General features: G+C 50.2%; 1 protein-coding gene across 1 annotated transcript in view; it reads right to left on the reverse strand.

Moving 5' to 3' along the window:
* The window catches only part of sh3pxd2b (SH3 and PX domains 2B), a gene marked incomplete at its 5' end in the record, with an annotated part of 40268 nt that extends 29474 nt beyond the window's left edge, over positions 1 to 10794 (reverse strand). Inside the window, 2 exons of the mRNA XM_083665321.1 lie at positions 780 to 860; positions 10723 to 10794. Of these exons, the coding sequence (XP_083521447.1) occupies positions 780 to 860; positions 10723 to 10794 (153 nt within the window). The remainder of the gene's footprint in view (positions 1 to 779; positions 861 to 10722) is intronic.
* Positions 10795 to 21965: the final 11171 nt, after the last annotated feature.

A 21965-nucleotide genomic window follows, 5' to 3' on the forward strand; every position in this document is an offset into this window, starting at 1 on the left:
CATTAGGGTTAGGGTTAGGGTTAGGGTTAGGGTTAGGGTTAGGGCTAGGGTTTGGGTTAGAGGGTTAGGTCAACGGCCAGAGAATAAGGAAGTGGATGGGATGGCCTCGTTGTGCAGTCAAAAGTCCGTGTGATGTTGAGGTCTGAAATAGACATGTCTGTGGTGATCTGCGACCACATCCTCCAGCCTCTCCACAGCAGTTCTGGGAGTTCATCTCCTGACTCTCCTCACACAGCGCAATCATATACTTATCAGAGTCACATGACTGAGATTCTCCCTGGCCGCAAACACTGTGTCTGAACTGGTGCTGTACACAATGACTGTTTACCGTGCTGCCACTGTCATTTAGTTTGGAGTTTTATAAAAAAACAAAAAGAGAGTGGAATTCCGCTCCCGTTCAGAGGTTTGTACGTGTGTTGAGACAGGAGGAACAAGAGAGGGAGACTGATGAAGAGGGACCACAGAGGAGGCTGGTGGAGGTAGGAATCGGAGGATGGGCTCATTGTAATGCAGGGAATGGAAAAGGATTGGTATCAATGTGTTACGACTACAATTACAAGGAGCCCGTCCTCCGATTTCCACCTCCACCAGCCTCCTCTGGATCGCAGCATAGGACAGGAAACCCCTGGGAAAATCAAAATGGCGGCGTTGGAGGGATAGCACATATACACATACTGGCCGCAACGCAACCACCAAGCCACACTCCTGCACTGTGCTGTGATCTCTGCCCAGAGTGTTTCCCCGAGCAGTAACAACCATCATCACCCCGACCTTCTCACCTGCAGGTCGAAGAACTTGCTGTAGCGCCTGAAGATGACCTCAGCGCTGCCATCAGACCACAGCACTTTGATGATGTAAACCTGAAACACGGAAGAGAGAAATTAGTACACGGCGTCGGTCACTTAGGTCTGTCCTTCATTTGTGCCCGGGGTTCCTGAGGTAGCAGCAGTGTGGGGATGTCGCAAAACATTTCATTAATTCAGGGTGGAATCCTAACTCTCCGCGCGCATTTTAACATTTTAGCAACTCTTAACATTTGCGCAAATCTTTGCGTTGACGTCAATGGGAAATGCAGGCGTGTAGATCTCGAGTTAGGATTCCACCCCGAGAGATTAGAACCATGCCAGTCAGAGGACCAGGAGCTAAACCTGTTGGCATGTATGTACTACATTAGCTATGGCTGAACAAAACCACACATAGTTCTGATGGTCGGATATGAATGGCTAGTACAATGTGACTCATTTCACACACAGACAAAGCACACAGTGACGTGGTTTCAGGGAAGACATCGCTAAAGGAAATGGGGGGGGGGGGGGGGTCAAATTAGGTTGTCAGCTACTTCCTCAGAAACAGGAAGCACATCCTAAACATATGACCTCAGTTCCCACACCACTCCATCATCACTGCCTGTAAAGCTCTTTTTTTTTTTTTTTTTTTTTTTTTTTCAAGATTCAAGATTTCTTTATTTGTCACGTGCATACAAGTATACAGTGAAATGCAAAAGTGACAGTGCCACAGAGTAGTGCAACAACACAATAAGTTTTAAAATACAATAAAATAAAAATAGAAGTACTAAAAAATATACAGTATGGACAGTATAAACAGTATAAACAATATGAACAGTATAGCCAGTAAGCAATATAAATAGCAGATGGATGATTATGTGTGTGCATATGTGTTAGAATGACAGTGCATGTGTGAGTGACTTGAGGGGGGCACTGGTGGGGTCATCGTTGACAATTCTGATGGCATGGGGGAAGAAACTCAGTCTTAGCCTCTCTGTTTTTGCTGCATGACAGCGGAGGCGTTTTCCTGACGGCAGCGGCTGGAACAGTCCATGTTTCGGGTGGTGAGGGTCCTTCATAATCCTGTATGCTCTGGTCCTACACCTCCTGGTGTACAGGACATGGAGAGGGGGGGTTGGAGCTCCCATGGTCTTTTCTGCCAGGCGTACCACCCTTTGCAGAGTTCGCCTGTCCTGGGCCGTGCTGTTACCGTACCAGACGGTGATGTTGCCAGCCAGGATGCTCTCCACAGCTCCAGAGTAGAAGGTCGAGGTAGAAGGTCGAGGCCTCACTAGTAACTCTTTCACAGTTAAAGCCTCAATACCAACTCTTTCACAGTCAAAGATGCTTGGAATTGAACACATTTTAGGAATCGAATCTACGGTCATCTGATTCTGAGTCATTGGAGGTGCAACGTAAACAATTGCAGCTGGTAGCTGGAAGCCAGGACCTGCAACAGCAAAGGCCTGCAACAGCCAGGGCCTGCAACAGCCAGGGCCTGCAACAGCAAGGGCCTGCAACAGCAAGGGCCTGCAACAGCCAGGGCCTGCAACAGCAAGGGCCTGCAACAGCCAGGGCCTGCAACAGCCAGGGCCTGCAACAGCAAGGGCCTGCAACAGCCAGGGCCTGCAACAGCAAGGGCCTGCAACAGTCTGCATTTGAATCTCTCCCTTGTCTCACTGTTATTGCTATTGATTGTGTATTGTGTGTTGTATTGTTATTAGTCATAGTTTATTCCTGTCCTTGTTTTTCACTGCTGAGAGGTAGCTTGTTAAACGCATTTTATTGTACTGTTTACAGCTGTATCCTGCGCATATGATATAGAGCCTTGGGTTTGCAGGCTTTATAGTCTTAGGAGGCTTAGATGTTCTTCCAGTTGCACAAGTCAACCCAACGGTCTAAGTGAAGCCGCTATGTATCAAAGAACCACACGGTCAAATCACAACACAACTCGTCTTTTTCACTGTCAAGGGTCTGCAAATCTACTATGATGGTATTATGATCTTTTTAACCATAGCATTGTGCCACAAAAACAAGAACAGATGCAAAGGCCTTGTGCAACAGTTCTGCACTTGAATCATATTCTTGGAGGTTTTTTTCATCCCCCTATCCTTAGATATTGATCTAGTCTTTCATAGTAATATCAGAGGCTTTGGTATTCATCTTGTTGCGTAATCTAAACCAACTGAACGTCTCAAGCCTGTGTTTTGTGTGGATACAGATCAGAGCGCTCGCACACTCAAATCAAAACGCGCGGCTTCTACGTCGGCTGTCGTCACGTAGCGAGCCCTGGTCTAATCGCATCCAGTTGGCTGAGATACAACCTCAACAAACACTTTCCCTTTTTTTTTTTTTCGCAGCGGAAAGGAGAAGGAGAGAGGCGGGGAGGTGATGGGAAACTCCCCAGGGTCTGGCTGAGGGGCTTCTGTTGGCCTCTCTTCCAGATCAGTAGCCAGGGACCAGCAACCAGGAGCCAGGGACCAGGGCCAACAGCGCTCTGCCCAGTCAGGACTGTCCCCTGCCCTGGCTGCAGGACCTCAAGGCTGTCCGGTGAGCTGTGGCTCATTCCAGTAAAAAACTGTCCCATCCAACTCTCCTCCGGACTCTCCTATCCATTCCCTCCACATGTTGGCTCTGATAGAACCAGATAGGTGTAAGTGAGTAATGGTTTCTGCCGGCCATCTGCTTCCACCTGTTCAGCTCCTGTCAGATCTGTGGATGGGGAGTGAACGAGGGGAGAAGGGAGGTCGCTACTTTGTGGAATGAGACACAGCCGACCCAGGAAGCTGAGGATGGGGCAGAGGACCAGCGAACCAATGAACCATTAAGACAGGCAGATGGAGGAGACACGGGACCTCTGAAGCTATGTCCTGCCCCCTCACGACACTCACAGCGCTGAGGTCTGTTGGTATCAACTATCGTCTTCATCATCGTCATCATCATCATCATCATCATCATCATCATCCTCCTCCTCCTCCTCCTCCTCCTCCTCCTCTTTCTCATCAACGCAGGCCCGAAACTCACACACCCTAGTATCTCTACTCTGAGGAATGACAATGACACTCCATGAACAGTGGAAACATTCCTCCATCTGCCTCAGTTCACACTCCTAGCCCTACACTCCTAGCCCTACACTCCTAGCCCTACACTCCTAGCCCTACACTCCTAGCCCTACACTCCTAGCCCTCTCACTCCTAGCCCTCTCACTCCTAGCCCTACACTCCTAGCCCTACACTCCTAGCCCTCTCACTCCTAGCCCTCTCACTCCTAGCCCTACACTCCTAGCCCTACACTCCTAGCCCTCTCACTCCTAGCCCTACACTCCTAGTCCTCTCACTCCTAGCCCTACACTCCTAGTCCTCTCACTCCTAGCCCTCTCACTCCTAGCCCTACACTCCTAGTCTGACACTCCTAGCCCTACACTCCTAGTCCTCTCACTCCTAGTCCTCTCACTCCTAGTCCTACACTCCTAGTCCTACACTCCTAGCCCTCTCACTCCTAGCCCTCTCACTCCTAGCCCTCTCACACCTAGCCCTCTCACTCCTAGCCCTCTCACTCCTAGCCCTACACTCCTAGTCCTCTCACTCCTAGCCCTACACTCCTAGCCCTACACTCCTAGTCCTACACTCCTAGCCCTACACTCCTAGTCCTACACTCCTAGCCCTCTCACTCCTAGCCCTACACTCCTAGCCCTACACTCCTAGCCCTCTCACTCCTAGCCCTACACTCCTAGTCCTCTCACTCCTAGTCCTCTCACTCCTAGCCCTACACTCCTAGCCCTACACTCCTAGCCCTACACTCCTAGTCCTACACTCCTAGCCCTACACTCCTAGTCCTCTCACTCCTAGCCCTCTCACTCCTAGCCCTACACTCCTAGCCCTACACTCCTAGTCCTCTCACTCCTAGCCCTACACTCCTAGTCCTACACTCCTAGCCCTACACTCCTAGTCCTACACTCCTAGCCCTACACTCCTAGCCCTACACTCCTAGCCCTCTCACTCCTAGCCCTACACTCCTAGCCCTACACTCCTAGCCCTACACTCCTAGTCCTCTCACTCCTAGTCCTCTCACTCCTAGTCATCTCACTCCTAGCCCTACACTCCTAGTCCTACACTCCTAGTCCTACACTCCTAGCCCTACACTCCTAGTCCTCTCACTCCTAGCCCTCTCACTCCTAGCCCTACACTCCTAGTCTGACACTCCTAGCCCTACACTCCTAGTCCTCTCACTCCTAGTCCTCTCACTCCTAGTCCTACACTCCTAGTCCTACACTCCTAGCCCTCTCACTCCTAGCCCTCTCACTCCTAGCCCTCTCACACCTAGCCCTCTCACTCCTAGCCCTCTCACTCCTAGCCCTACACTCCTAGTCCTCTCACTCCTAGCCCTACACTCCTAGCCCTACACTCCTAGCCCTACACTCCTAGTCCTACACTCCTAGCCCTCTCACTCCTAGCCCTCTCACTCCTAGCCCTCTCACACCTAGCCCTCTCACTCCTAGCCCTCTCACTCCTAGCCCTACACTCCTAGTCCTCTCACTCCTAGTCCTACACTCCTAGTCCTACACTCCTAGCCCTACACTCCTAGTCCTACACTCCTAGTCCTACACTCCTAGCCCTACACTCCTAGTCCTACACTCCTAGTCCTACACTCCTAGCCCTCTCACTCCTAGTCCTACACTCCTAGCCCTCTCACTCCTAGTCCTACACTCCTAGCCCTACACTCCTAGCCCTACACTCCTAGTCCTACACTCCTAGTCCTACACTCCTAGCCCTCTCACTCCTAGCCCTCTCACTCCTAGCCCTACACTCCTAGCCCTCTCACTCCTAGCCCTACACTCCTAGCCCTCTCACTCCTAGCCCTACACTCCTAGTCCTACACTCCTAGTCCTACACTCCTAGCCCTCTCACTCCTAGCCCTACACTCCTAGCCCTCTCACTCCTAGCCCTCTCACTCCTAGCCCTCTCACTCCTAGCCCTACACTCCTAGCCCTACACTCCTAGCCCTACACTCCTAGCCCTACACTCCTAGCCCTCTCACTCCTAGCCCTACACTCCTAGCCCTACACTCCTAGCCCTACACTCCTAGCCCTCTCACTCCTAGCCCTACACTCCTAGCCCTACACTCCTAGCCCTACACTCCTAGCCCTACACTCCTAGCCCTACACTCCTAGCCCTACACTCCTAGTCCTACACTCCTAGTCCTACACTCCTAGTCCTCTCACTCCTAGTCCTCTCACTCCTAGCCCTCTCACTCCTAGCCCTACACTCCTAGCCCTACACTCCTAGTCCTACACTCCTAGTCCTACACTCCTAGTCCTACACTCCTAGCCCTCTCACTCCTAGCCCTCTCACTCCTAGCCCTACACTCCTAGCCCTACACTCCTAGCCCTCTCACTCCTAGCCCTACACTCCTAGCCCTCTCACTCCTAGCCCTACACTCCTGGTCCTACACTCCTAGTCCTACACTCCTAGCCCTACACTCCTAGCCCTACACTCCTAGTCCTACACTCCTAGCCCTACACTCCTAGTCCTACACTCCTGGTCCTACACTCCTAGTCCTACACTCCTAGCCCTACACTCCTAGCCCTACACTCCTAGCCCTACACTCCTAGTCCTACACTCCTAGCCCTACACTCCTAGCCCTACACTCCTAGTCCTCTCACTCCTAGTCCTACACTCCTAGCCCTACACTCCTAGCCCTACACTCCTAGTCCTACACTCCTAGTCCTACACTCCTAGTCCTACACTCCTAGCCCTACACTCCTAGTCCTCTCACTCCTAGCCCTCTCACTCCTAGTCCTACACTCCTAGCCCTACACTCCTAGTCCTCTCACTCCTAGCCCTCTCACTCCTAGCCCTACACTCCTAGCCCTACACTCCTAGTCCTACACTCCTAGTCCTACACTCCTAGCCCTACACTCCTAGCCCTACACTCCTAGCCCTACACTCCTAGCCCTACACTCCTAGTCCTACACTCCTAGTCCTACACTCCTAGCCCTACACTCCTAGTCCTCTCACTCCTAGCCCTCTCACTCCTAGCCCTACACTCCTAGTCCTACACTCCTAGTCCTACACTCCTAGCCCTACACTCCTAGTCCTACACTCCTAGTCCTACACTCCTAGCCCTCTCACTCCTAGCCCTCTCACTCCTAGCCCTCTCACTCCTAGCCCTACACTCCTAGTCCTACACTCCTAGTCCTACACTCCTAGCCCTCTCACTCCTAGCCCTCTCACTCCTAGCCCTACACTCCTAGCCCTCTCACTCCTAGCCCTACACTCCTAGCCCTCTCACTCCTAGCCCTCTCACTCCTAGCCCTACACTCCTAGTCCTACACTCCTAGTCCTACACTCCTAGCCCTCTCACTCCTAGCCCTCTCACTCCTAGCCCTCTCACTCCTAGCCCTACACTCCTAGTCCTACACTCCTAGTCCTACACTCCTAGCCCTCTCACTCCTAGCCCTCTCACTCCTAGCCCTACACTCCTAGCCCTCTCACTCCTAGCCCTACACTCCTAGTCCTACACTCCTAGTCCTACACTCCTAGCCCTCTCACTCCTAGCCCTCTCACTCCTAGCCCTACACTCCTAGCCCTCTCACTCCTAGCCCTCTCACTCCTAGCCCTCTCACTCCTAGCCCTACACTCCTAGCCCTACACTCCTAGCCCTACACTCCTAGCCCTACACTCCTAGCCCTCTCACTCCTAGCCCTACACTCCTAGCCCTACACTCCTAGCCCTACACTCCTAGCCCTCTCACTCCTAGCCCTACACTCCTAGCCCTACACTCCTAGCCCTACACTCCTAGCCCTACACTCCTAGCCCTACACTCCTAGTCCTACACTCCTAGTCCTACACTCCTAGTCCTCTCACTCCTAGTCCTCTCACTCCTAGCCCTCTCACTCCTAGCCCTACACTCCTAGCCCTACACTCCTAGCCCTCTCACTCCTAGCCCTACACTCCTAGCCCTCTCACTCCTAGCCCTACACTCCTAGCCCTCTCACTCCTAGCCCTACACTCCTAGCCCTACACTCCTAGTCCTACACTCCTAGTCCTACACTCCTAGTCCTACACTCCTAGCCCTCTCACTCCTAGCCCTCTCACTCCTAGCCCTACACTCCTAGCCCTACACTCCTAGCCCTACACTCCTAGCCCTACACTCCTAGTCCTACACTCCTAGCCCTACACTCCTAGCCCTCTCACTCCTAGCCCTACACTCCTAGCCCTACACTCCTAGTCATCTCACTCCTAGCCCTACACTCCTAGTCCTACACTCCTAGCCCTACACTCCTAGTCCTACACTCCTAGTCCTACACTCCTAGTCCTACACTCCTAGTCCTACACTCCTAGTCCTCTCACTCCTAGTCCTCTCACTCCTAGCCCTCTCACTCCTAGCCCTACACTCCTAGCCCTACACTCCTAGCCCTCTCACTCCTAGCCCTACACTCCTAGCCCTCTCACTCCTAGCCCTACACTCCTAGCCCTCTCACTCCTAGCCCTACACTCCTAGCCCTACACTCCTAGCCCTACACTCCTAGCCCTACACTCCTAGTCCTACACTCCTAGCCCTACACTCCTAGCCCTCTCACTCCTAGCCCTACACTCCTAGCCCTACACTCCTAGTCATCTCACTCCTAGCCCTACACTCCTAGTCCTACACTCCTAGCCCTACACTCCTAGCCCTACACTCCTAGCCCTACACTCCTAGTCCTACACTCCTAGTCCTACACTCCTAGTCCTACACTCCTAGCCCTCTCACTCCTAGCCCTCTCACTCCTAGCCCTACACACCTAGCCCTACACTCCTAGCCCTACACTCCTAGCCCTACACTCCTAGCCCTACACTCCTAGTCCTACACTCCTAGCCCTACACTCCTAGTCCTCTCACTCCTAGCCCTCTCACTCCTAGCCCTACACTCCTAGCCCTACACTCCTAGCCCTACACTCCTAGCCCTACACTCCTAGCCCTCTCACTCCTAGCCCTACACTCCTAGCCCTACACTCCTAGCCCTACACTCCTAGCCCTACACTCCTAGCCCTCTCACTCCTAGCCCTACACTCCTAGTCCTACACTCCTAGTCATCTCACTCCTAGCCCTACACTCCTAGTCCTCTCACTCCTAGCCCTACACTCCTAGCCCTACACTCCTAGCCCTACACTCCTAGCCCTCTCACTCCTAGCCCTACACTCCTAGTCATCTCACTCCTAGCCCTACACTCCTAGCCCTACACTCCTAGCCCTACACTCCTAGCCCTCTCACTCCTAGCCCTACACTCCTAGTCATCTCACTCCTAGCCCTACACTCCTAGCCCTACACTCCTAGCCCTACACTCCTAGTCCTCTCACTCCTAGCCCTACACTCCTAGCCCTACACTCCTAGTCCTCTCACTCCTAGCCCTCTCACTCCACAGGAGAGATAATTCAAAACAGACAACCAGAGGTGGCTGCATGGATACAGGAATAGAAACAGTGTTATGAATTATTTTGCACTAATCAAAGCACCACCGCAACAAATACACACTGGCGTTGCATTTTCATTTGTGAAACATATTATAAGGGTTTAGGAAGGTGTCATGGTGCATAACAGTGTTGTTATAAACAGTGTTATGAATAACTGAACGACTTTATTTGACCAATTTAAAATACACATAGAGATGCCTCAGCCATTTGAGTACAACCATACATACAACACATATTGAGGATTAAAAAACACAATCAAGTCTACTGACTGATTTCCATTGTGGTCCTCGTGAAAGGTGATGTGTGATGTGTGACCAAGTAGCCTGGTTGGTAAGGACTACACTGAAATGGGCCAGACAGACAGACAGACAGACAGACAGACAGACAGACAGACAGATAGAGAGACAGTCTCAAACAGTATGTTATTCTGCCCTATATCCCCAACAGAACGGTTCAGCTGGGCATTCCCTGTTCAAACATTCCTCTAAGCTCTTGTGTACACTGAGCTAACAATGACTTTAGGAATAGTCGGGTGAGGAGTATGCTTCCTGGTCAACAAAGCCTTCTGCCCCAGGCCTCAGTCTCAGACTGAAACTATGAAGGCCTTGTAGGCAGGGCTACCCAAGCAGTCTAGACTCCAACCATGCATGCACTGCTCCAGAAGCAGTCTGGGTAGCTAGGCCTATAGTACATACTCAGAAAAGACAAGGCATGAAATCGTTTATGCCTTACTTTGGTCAGTTTTGTGTTTCAAACAGCTTGACACTGTGTTTGTACTGAACCCATCCACTCCAGTGTGTTTAAACCCTATTTTATGACATTATTGCTCTTCCTGAGAAGATATAAGAGTCTTGAATGTTATTTGAACATCTTGGATGTTATTTGAACATCTTGGATGTTATTTCCCTGTGTTTGTATTGTACTGTGACTTGTGTATGCAGCCTTATGAGGAACTTAAGGAAAATGTAATATTGGTTTTGTTTTATGTTTAACAGAGAGGTCATGAGTCAGAGGCTAAAGAAAATATATTTCCCACCTTTCAAATAAAAGCAGAAATGTAACAAAGGACGTTTATAATCAAATATTCCAAGTCATAGTCTGCGGAAAAAAAGAAAAATCTAAACGGTTGTTTAAGATAAACATCTGGAGGCGCATGTCCCGTTATTTCCAGATGTTGACATGTGGCTTAAAGATGAAGAACAAAACATCTGCATCTAAATCACTTCCAAATCTACAACTTTCACTGATTTTCCTTTTCTTAAAAAAAAAACCTAACTGTAAACCCAAAACAAAATATATTCTTGCATCGACTTGTTTTGGTGAAATGTAATTTGATACCCTCTTTGTTTTTTCTTTCTTCTGCCAGCAAGCGAGCGAAGAAAGAAAAACTTCACCAATCGGCAAAACACAGACTGTGTTGCGCGTACAGTACGATTAGATACACAAATCCTCTAGAAAAACAACGGACGCAACTTGTTGACTTACATAGTGTTTGTTCGGATTCCTCCTCTTCTGGACATCCTGAACAGTTACTTCTTGCACGGTCCGCCTTGGCATGATGTTCTTTCTTTCTGTGTCCCCCCTCCGCTAAAAACAACAACCCGGTTTTACAACGCAACGATCAGACGCGAATGACAAAGTTTACGCACCCAACCTTTGTCATCCGCGCGAGTAAGATCCTTGATTGCTGAATGCAACAATTGAGAGTTTACGTTGATGGTCCACGTCGTAATTCTTGTTCTACATTCAATCGGTTCTTTTTGCTCTCTCTTGGCTCTCTGTGGCCGTCCCGTCCCGCAGTAGGCTACTCTACTGTATGTCCGAACAGCGCGGAACCAAACTCCCAGCCTATCCCAGCTCACCGACTCTAATTTGACAACTGGATAGCTTCCACAAAGGCCAGCCCTCCTTGCGGCTCCTTAAAGAGAAAGCGGCTCTGTCCCACAGCAACTACATCGACGTGGGCTTTATAAACGCGTATTGTCAGCAAACGGCTGATACAACAGACGGCAAACTGTTGATTTTTCATTAGAAATAACCTGCTGCAGTACCTTCATCATAAACACCTGTGGGTAGTAGAATGAATAGCGCAAGATGAAATATATTCCTTTATGAAATAGATACAAACGTTAATTGATTGATTGTACATATACCCTTTATAAACCATGTATAAACCTATGTTGCTGGTGACACCATAGTCTTTATCAAATTGCTTCATTGTAAGTTTAAACACACATGTCATCATTTGATGTTGCCAGATTATTACTGATCAATTATTATTGATTGTTATCAAGTATTATCGATTAGACCAAATGCCTGTCAAGTTCCCCATGTGTGTCCATTGGATCAAAATGAAAGGGTGGCATTAGGGGCAGAAACTCTTATCTGTCACACATTGTGTCATTTAAACGTCCCTGTGGTTTCCTTCCCTTGTGCCTGTTATTATTATTATAGATAGAGGTGACTCACACACAAACACACACACACACACACACACACACACACACACACACACACACACACACACACACAGACACAGACACACACACACACACACACACACACTTGCACGCACGCACACACACACGCATACACGCACACAGGCCCGCACGCACACGCACACACACACACACACATGCACGCATACACGCACACACACACACACACACACACACGCAAGCATGCACGCACACACACATACACACATGAAAGCATACATGCACATGCACACAGGCCCGCACGCACACACACACACACACACACACAGACACACACCCACGCACATCACATACCTACACACAGTGTCACCAACAGGTGGGGGATGAGCTGGGGGATGCTCCAACGGTATGTATAAACTCAGAGTCAAGACAAAGTAAAATGCAAGTTTCATATATTGTCTGAGTCAGAAGATAATATAATGGATAAGCATACAGAGTCACCCTACAGTTTAGAAAAGCATGAACAGTTGATTGATACAGTTGTTGGAAACTCCCATTGGGGATAGGCTACCAGGGGAGGCTGGTGGAGGCAGAAATCGGAGGACGGCCTCATTGTAATACATGGAATGAAATGAGGAATGGTATCAAACATGTTACATTGAGGCCGTCCTCCGATTTCAACCTCCGCCAGCCTCCCCTGCTACCGACTGTGAGGCAGCTGATCAGTGTCAAACTGTTTCCCAACTGTCTTTGGAACTGCTGCCCACATGATATTTCAATTACACTGTTCATGGTTTGAAATGACAAATACATTTTGAAAGACACAATTGGTTCAATAAAGACAGGACGAAGGAGACACATACTTGATGAATAACATCACACAGTTGAGGGGCTTTAAAATACTGTGCATCTTTTGAGAAAAAGGTTTTTTTATACTATCATTAAACTACAGGTATCGCACAACTAGTTGTACACTTGCGCTTAACTTATTGAGAGGACTGAGATGAGTGAGTAACTGATTTCAGACTAGAGGTTTGTGTTGAGAAGTAGCGCCATCTTGTGGTACATTATAACCATTACTGGGAGCCCCTCATTATTAGATTAGAGATCCCTCAGCTGGTGGATAGGAGAATTGCAGTTGTGGTAAGACGTGGGTATCTGAGATGGGTCAATGATGGATGGGACGCGTGGGACCTCTAAAGTCACCCCATTGAATCAGAGATTTAAATTGATTAAGATGAGGGTTAAGGTTATGGTAAGGGTTAGTTAGGGTTAGGACTAGGGTTAGGGTTGGTTAAGGTTAGGGTTATGAAAGGGTTATGGTTAAGGTTAGGCTAAGGGTTAGGTCAGGGTTATGGTTAAGGTTAGGTTTAAAATTGGGCTTAGGGTTCAGGATAGAATTTGTCCCAAGGATTCCACTTAGCATCTACCATCTGAGATGCACAGTAGGGAGTACAACAAGTTGGGGAGGGGTCAGTTGAAGGTTGAAAGGTCAGATAAAGGTTGTAAGGTCAGATGTAAGATGAGGAGTCAGTTGAAGGTTGAAAGGTCAGATGTAAGATGAGAGGTCAGGTGACGGGTGAAAGGTCAGAAGTAGGTTGAAAGGTCAGATGATGGGTGAAAGGTCAGAAGTTGGTTGAAAGGTCAGATGTAAGGTTGAAAGGTCAGATGACGGGTGAAAGGTCAGAAGTAGGTTGAAAGGTCAGATGCAAGGTTGAATGGTCCGATGTAGGGTGAAAGGTCAGATGTAAGGTGAAAGGTCAGATGTAAGGTGAAAGGTCAGATGTAGGGTGAGGGGTCGGAGCGGTCACACATCTGGACCTCCAGGTGTGAGGTGACCCCAGAGAAGTGTTCCTGCAGAGGCAGCAGATAGCCCAGACCCTCGCCCTGGGAGACAGGCCCCTGGTAGCGGTACGGGCGGATGTTGAAGATCTTCACACAGTACTCTAGGACACACAGACAACAACAGACTTCAGAGACTATGGGATGGCTTACAGAGATGAAGAATGAAAAACACTTTGAATTAAGATTCTTCAGAGTTTCTCCATCATAACTGAGATGTTTGATAGACTACTGGAAAGTTTATTGTTATGTATTTGCTATATTTCTTATGTATCCTTTATTTAACAGGAGAGGTCACATTGACATTGTCTTTTTCAAGCGAGCCCTGGCCAAGGAGGCAGCATACACAAGTTACACAGCCACAGAAGACACAGCACAGTGTCTAACGTATAGTACAGCTTTGTAAAAACAGTGCAAAGCACATGAAATAACTTAACATGGGTGCCTAGTGATGAGGGGTTAAAACATGGGTTAAACGCCTGTGCACTCCATGATCAGCAGCCCTCCAATCTATGTGGCACGTTAACAAGCCGTGTAAAACTGCGCGTCCCGTGTTCCTCCGATACCGGCCTTCAGTCAGCTGTGATGCGTTTGATCTTCGGTGCGTAACCGTGCCGTAGTTTGCACACACAGAGAGGAACGGAAATGACAGAACATGTGTTCTTCCTCTAACACTGTTCAATTAGAGGCAGCGACGAGAATAATGTTGTTTACCCTTCACTGTGGTGCTTATCAGGCCGGGATGCAAACACACACACACACACAGTTAGAACACACACTCACACACACACACACACACAGTTAGAACACACACTCACACACACACACACACACACACACACACACACACACACACACACACACACACACACACACAGTTAGAACACACACTCACACACACACACACACACACACACACACACACACACACACAGTTAGAACACACACTCACACACACACACACACACAGTTAGAACACACACTCACACACACACACACACACACACACACACACACACACACACGCACGCTAATGCAGAAGCATGGCTGTGGCCTTAATGACGGCCATTACTGCGGATCATTAGACATTCTCTCCCTTTGATGGGGTTTCAAAAGCAGCCGGGTCCAAGTGTCAAAGGCAAGCAGGAGTTCAGAGGAATCTCAGTCTTCCTCCAAAACTCTGAATAATCTGTCTAAATCGCTCCTCTCCTCCTCTCTAATGAGCCTTCAGCCTCACCCCTGCCCCGGGTACACACACACACACACACACACACACGCACACGCACACGCGCCCGCGCACGCGCACGCGCACGCGCACGCACACGCACACGCACACACACACCTAACCAAAGGTACATGCTCCTGGATCAGTGAGAGAGGTTCCTATCCTTAGTCAGACCTATTCAAGTTTTCCATTCTCCGTGTGAAGGTTCAGAGGCGGGTTAGGGAGTCATGTCCTTCAGTAATGAGTCTAGGGAGGAGAGGAGAGGATAAAGAGAGATGTTTTGCTCCTCTGAAAACAAATCTACAAGTAAACATGTTGTCCCCCACGGCCAATCAGTGTAATGTCTGACTTTTTGGGTTGTTTTCGACAGCATCCTCTCCGGTCCAATCAGGGTGATGTTGTGATTGCCGGATCTCTGCAGCGAGACGCATCATTCAAACAAGTTTCGTGAAAATTGTCCCAGTGGCGTCTGAGACATTGCGGGAGACATCCCAACAAACAAACACGCGAACGGACAGAGACCGAACCACAGTTCCCTCCCTGATTTCATTTCATTGTGTGTGTGTGTGGGTGTGTGTGTGGGTGTGTGTGTGGGTGTGGGTGTGTGGGTGGGTGTGTGTGTGTGTGTGTGTGTGTGTGTGAGTGTGTACCTGTGGTAGGTGTGTGTGTGTGTGTGTGTGTGTGTGTGTGTGTGTGTGTGTGTGTGTGTGTGTGAGTGTGTACCTGTGGTAGGTGTGTGTGTGTGTGTGTGTGTGTGTGTGTGTGAGTGTGTACCTGTGGTAGATGTGTGTGTGTGAGTGTGTACCTGTGGTAGGTGTGTGTGTGTGTGTGTGTGTGTGTGTGCTCATTAAAGAAGCGGAGAGGGGCGATTTAGATGGATTAATCAGAGTGGTGGAGGAAGCCTGAGATTCCTCTGAAGTCCTGGTTTCATCGTAGGGGACAACAACAATAAACGGTATCAAAATGTCCTCTACATGAGGTGCTCACCAGAGCTGGAGAGTTTAACCCCGTCATGCTGGATGCCCCCCCCCTGCCTGCGCCCCACCGGGCCCCACAGGACCCCTGAGAAGGGGGCGTTGATGATGCCATAATCGTCACACACCACGTCTACCGCCTTGTGGATGTAACCATCTCTACAAGAGAAGAAGACGGAGATGGTGAACACACACACACACACGCACATGCAGGCACGCATACTTTGTGGTTGTCACTGCCCTGCTGACCATTCTCCTGGACAGTTGGTGTAGTGTCCCAGACCGATCTGACTAATAAATTGTCTTTATTTAACTTTCAATTTGAGTATCCACCTTCTTCCACGCATCATTGGATATTATTCTTCAATATCAGAAACATCATCATTACACACACACACACACACACACACACACACACACACACACACACACACACACTCACACACATACACACACACACACACACGTGTCAAAAAACTAAAATACGAAAAAAATATTTCCCAAGCACAACGTCTATGGAGCTATTTCCAGATAAGATACCTTGGAGCATTGAAGGCCCCACAGCCAAACACATCACAGCCCCTCACTCTGTTGTTATGGTGACCAGCACACAGGACACTCCACGCTCCAGAACCTGGACAGACAGGACACACACACAGCAAAACAATCACCTTGTCACGTCGTTTACCAAGCAGAGAGCTGTGCTCTGTGTGTGTGTGTGTGTGTATGTGTGTGTGTGTGAGAGAGAGAGAGAGAGAGTGCGTGTGTGTGTGTGTGTATGTGTGTGTGTGTGTGTGTGTGTGAGAGAGAGAGAAAGAAAGAGGGAGAGAGAGAGTGTGTGTGTGCGCATGCGTGCCTGTGTGTATGTCTGTTTGCGGCAATGTGTATGTATGTGTGTGTGTGTGTATGCGTGAGAGAGAGAGTGTCTGTGTGTGTATGTGTGTGTATATATCTGTGTGCATACACATTTGCGCATGTGTGTGTGTGTCTGCCTCTGTGTGTGTACATTATTTGCATGTGCGTGCCTGTGTGCGTGCACGTATGTGTGTGTGTCTGTGTATGTGTGTGTGTGTGTGTGTGTGTGTGTGTGTGTGTGTGTGTGTGTGTGTGTGTGTGTATCACCTGGCATACAGCACTGGCGTGTCTGGGCGCTGGTACACTTGTCTTTAAGGTAGCGGCCCTGGCAGATGTAGCCGCTGCGTTGGCAGATGCCTCCCAGGCGGGTGCAGCCTGTGTCGTTCCTTGGCTCCGCACCACGTTTGGGACCCGCTGCTGCTTTGACCTTTTGGTTGGGGGTCAAGCCCTTGCCTCTGTTGGGATTCCGCCCGTTTCCGCCGCCGACGGCTTCTCTGACTGTCTTCTCTTTCTTCCACGTTCCACTCTTTTTCTTCTCCTTTTCCAGAGCGTAACTCAACAGAAGAACTGGGGGGGGGGAGACAGAGCGAGGGAGAGAGAGGGGAGACAGAGAGAGGGAGAGAGAGGGGAGACAGAGAGAGGGAGAGAGAGGGGGGGGAGAGAGAGGGAGAGAGAAGGGAGAGAGGGGAGACAGAGAGAGAGGGAAAGAGAGGGAGAGAGAAGGGAGAGAGGGGAGACAGAGAGAGAGGGAGAGAGACAGGAGACAGAGAGAGAGGGAAGACAAAGAGAGGGAGAGGGAGAGATGGAAGACAGAGAGAGGGATAGGGAGGGGAGACAGAGAGAGAGGGAGAGAGAGGGGAGACAGAAAGAGGGATAGGGAGGGGAGACAGAGAGAGAGGGAGAGAGAGGGGAGACAGAAAGAGGGATAGGGAGGGGAGACAGAGAGAGAGGGAGAGAGAGGGGAGACAGAGAGAGGGAGAGAGAGGGGAGACAGAGAGAGGGATAGGGAGGGGAGACAGAGAGAGAGGGAGAGAGAGGGGAGACAGAGAGAGGGATAGGGAGGGGAGACAGAGAGAGAGGGAGAGAGAGGGGAGACAAAGAGAGAGGGAGAGAGAGGGGAGACAAAGAGAGAGGGATATCAGATAATTTGTGAAACAGAACAGTAAACTGCAAGTGGGAACCATCACAGGTAGAATCTGTAAGAGGATTATAACAATTATTAGCAGCTTCAAAGCCACGGGTCAGAGGTGGGGGCTTTACCGAGTATTCTGACGAGGAGCGATTTCTCCCACCCAACCCTAAACACGAGTGTTTGATCTTCAATACCTCTGTTCCTCATCAGAGCCACAGTTTAAATCAAAGTTTATTCAGCGCTTTGTAATTCAAATGAGCTGCCTATCACGACGGCCTGATCTCGCCGCGTGTGTTCCAACACCATGGCAACCTGGAGGACAGCTAGCTTAGCGTGTCGCTAATGCATTGCACACGCGTGTCTGCTCTGTCAACAAACAACACACGTGTATGAATAGTACAATAACCACAGGGTTTAAGACAGTGAACCTTGTCTTTACAAGGCAGAGTGCCTCGTTTGACCGCTTGGAGAGGCTGAATTTAATTGCCGACCAAGATGGCCGACGTTCGGCTGTCCGGCGGCCCTGAGGAGCCATTGTGTGAGTGCCCTGGGTGAGACGTAAATGAATGTAATGTTGCATGAAGCACTCAGTCCTGCTCTAAATGGCCATGCAGTCATTCCACCAATAAGCCTCCTCCCCTAAGGCTGCTGTTTACATGCGTTTACAGCCAGTTAATAAGGCACTCCCCATGCACAATTATGGTTAGGGGGCTGGTGCAGAGTGTGTGTGTGTGTGTGTCAGCATGGAGCCTGCATGTAGCATGGTGCATGGCGCATGGAACCTGCATGCAGATGCATATACTGTAGCATGTAGCATGTAGCATGGAGGAGCATGGTGCATGGTGCATGGTGCATGGAGGAGGATGGAACGGTCTGGTAAAGCAGCCTTTATATTGCATACTTACAGCATGCAAGGAGAGCTGAGATGAAGGAGATTCTCAACAGCATTCTGGCAGTGGGTCGACTGGCCCCTTAAAACCTGCAACGGGAGAGGAGACACAGACACCAGCTGGTGAAATATGTACAGTTAGCAGTGACATGGCCGCTGACACTCTCATATGCATACAGTATGTCTCTGATACATTGACATGTTAAGCTACAGTGTATAGCCTAGCTAGCAAAACGAATGCTGTGCTTACCAGTCCTCCTGTATTGAGTTGTGTGTACTGTATGTGTGTGTGGTGTGTGTATGTGTGTGCGTGTGTGTGTGCGTGTGTGTGTGTGTGTGCGTGTGTGTGTGCGTGTGTGTGTGTGTGTGTGTGTGTGTGTGGGCATGGGCGTGGGCGTGGGCGCAGGGAGGGCAACACAAAGAGACGGCTGTGTGAAAGCAGGTCAGCCCACACTAGAGTATGCATCCCTCCTGGCCACAGAACATTCCTCCACGGTCAATATTGATATTGGCCTTTAAGAACATCTCCCTGAGTCTGGCCTGAAGGGACCCTCCTTCAGCCTCTCATAGTCACTTCACTGAGCTACACTTCCACCAGAACTTTATGGAAATCTTCATCATAATCGGCCTACATAATTAATGTCACTACTGTCTCTATGAGTCACCACCGTTACACAGAAGCATTGTCTACAGTCCATCTTCCTGCTATAATAATGTCTTATCATCATCATCATCTTCATCATCATCATCATCATCATCATCATCATCATCATCATCATCATCATTACACAGAAGCATCGTCTACTACAGTATATCTTCCTGCTGTAATAATTTCTCATCGTCATCATCATCATCATCATCATCATCATCATCATCATCATCAGCATCATCTATCTCTCGGTCTCCCTGGAGTAACAACAGAATACATTATATTGAGGCAATATCTTATATTCATACATCACATGTTGTTATCAAGCTGTGACGCAGTCTAACATGTGTCCTGGGGGGAATAGCATGTTAGGAGACACGGTTAAGAGGCAGCGTCATGTCTGGAGTACCTCTCCCCTCCCCTCCTCTTTCTCTCTCCCCTCCCCTCCCCTCCCCTCTTTCCCCTCTTTCCCCTCCTCTCCCCTCCTCTCCCCTCCTCTCTCTTCTCTCCCCTCGCCTCCCCTCCCCTCCTCTCTCTCTCTCTCTCTCCTCCCCTCTCTCCTCTCCCCTCCCCTCCTCTCCCCTCTCCCCTCCTCCTCTCTCCTCCCCTCCCCTCCCCTCCTCTCTCTCCCCTCCCCTCCTCTTTCTCTCCTCTCCTCCCCTCCCCTCCCCTGTCTCCTCCCTCCCCTCCTCTCTCCTCTCTCCTCCCCTCCCCTCCCCTCCCCTCATCTCCCCTCCCCTCCTCTCTCCCCTCCCCTCCCCTCCCCTCCCCTCCCCTCCCCTCCCCTCCTCTCCCCTCTCCTCCCCTCCCCTCCTCTCCCCTCCCCTCCCCTCTCCTCCCCTCCCCTCTCTCCTCTCCCCTCCCCTCCCCTCCTCTCCCCTCCCCTCCCCTCCCCTCTCCTCTCCTCCCCTCCCCTCCTCTCCTTGTCAAGATAAAATAATCCATTATGTTAGAGCTCATAGTCTCAGCATCAACACACGTCCATTATGAGATCATTCTCTTTAAGCAGCACACAATACAACTCCAGTCAGTCAATGCAGTGAATTTGCCCTCCCTTAATCTTCAGGCACGAGGACCGAGCACTACGTGATGCAGATCCATAAAGAGCCCATGCTGAAACAACATAGAATATCCCTTTGTTGACACACAACCCAGGTGGGTGGATTTAGGTTCCAGTACAGCATGGCAGGTGGTGTTTACATTCCTTGACAGACACACACACACACACACACACACACACACACACACACACACAGACATAGACACACACACGGATATATGCACGCACGCACACATATAGACACACACAGACACGCTGTGGGGGTGATGGTGATGGTGGTGGTGGTGGGGGTGGTCGGGGTGGGGATGGTGGTGGTGGGGGTGGTGATGGTGGTGATGGTGGTGTTGGTGGTGGTGGGGGTGGTGATGGTGGTGGTGGTGGTGGTGGAGGAGGTGGAGGTGGTGGTTGTGGTGATGGTGATAATCAAATACTATCTGTGCAGAGGGTAATGCTGATTGGCCATATGGCCTGGAATTAGAAAAATGAGAGGGGGAGAGAAAAAGAGGAGAATAAAGAGGAGAGCGGAGGAGGAGCAGTTCTCAGCCAAAGAAGGGGTCTGTGGACTCAGAGGGACCCTGTGATAAACATGTTGTACTTTAAAACAGCATCATGCGCCACCTTCCCAACAGTGCTCCAAGGATCGAGGTGACATTTCACTCTCCTCCTTCTTTCTTCCTCAGTTTGTTCTTCTGGCATTTTCAAGGAGAGAGAGAGAGAGAGAGAGAGAGAGGAAGAGAGAAAGAGAGAGAGAGAGAGAGAGAGAGAGAGAGAGAGAGAGAGAGAAGATGCCACAAGTGTTTCCTAGCAACAGTCCGCCGCCCCCCCCCCCCCCACCCCACACACACTCCTTACCTCCCACACCCTCCCTCCCTCCCTCCATCTCTCCCTCCCTCCCTCCCCCTCTCCCTCCCTCCTTCCCCTGAGTTGCAGCAACGCTCCAGAACCTGAAATACATTCTAATTCTCCTGACTCCCTGCTCCCTGTCAAACAAAACGCTGAGGCAACATCAAATGACATTCAGGCTCAACAACCTTTGAAGGAAACGGTGGGCCTTCTTCCCTGTGAAGGTAAAGCACGGCAATTTCAGGAGGAAAGGAGAGGCGGCAAGCTGCTGCCAGACAAATGAGGAAGGAGAGCTCTGATATGTCGCCACTTTAAAAGGCTGTGCTGCGACTTCTCCTGTCCTGACTCTTTCCTTTTCTCTCTCTCTCTCTCTCTCAGAGCCCGGGTAAAAAGAGCCGTCTCCCAAACCGGTGAAAGGTAAACGGTAACGGGTGTGATGGATTGGGGCTGTGCTTTGGTGTAAATCAGCTATCTCAACATGACGGGTGCTCGAGTCATGCCCACTTGGCTGAGATGATTTGTAAACATCTTTGAAGGGGCTTGGGGAGGGGGGGGTGGGCTTAGGTAGAGGCAGACTGCCTCAGGGTGGAGACGGTGCGTGTGTGTGTTTGTGTGTTTGTGTGTATGTGTGTGTGTTCATCCGTGCATGCGCGAGTGCCTGTGCGCACGTGTGTGTGTGTGTGTGTGTGTGTGTGTGTGTGTGTGTGTGTGTGTGCATTTGCCTATGCGTGTGTGCCAGCAGTGGCCTCCAGGGGGCGTCATAGCCAGCCTAATGTGTTCCAGTAAGAGTGTTTCCATGTCCACCAGACGAGGTTGAGTGG

The sequence above is a fragment of the Argentina silus genome, assembly GCF_951799395.1.
Source record: "Argentina silus genome assembly, chromosome: 2".
NCBI classification, from domain to species: Eukaryota; Metazoa; Chordata; class Actinopteri; order Argentiniformes; family Argentinidae; genus Argentina; species Argentina silus.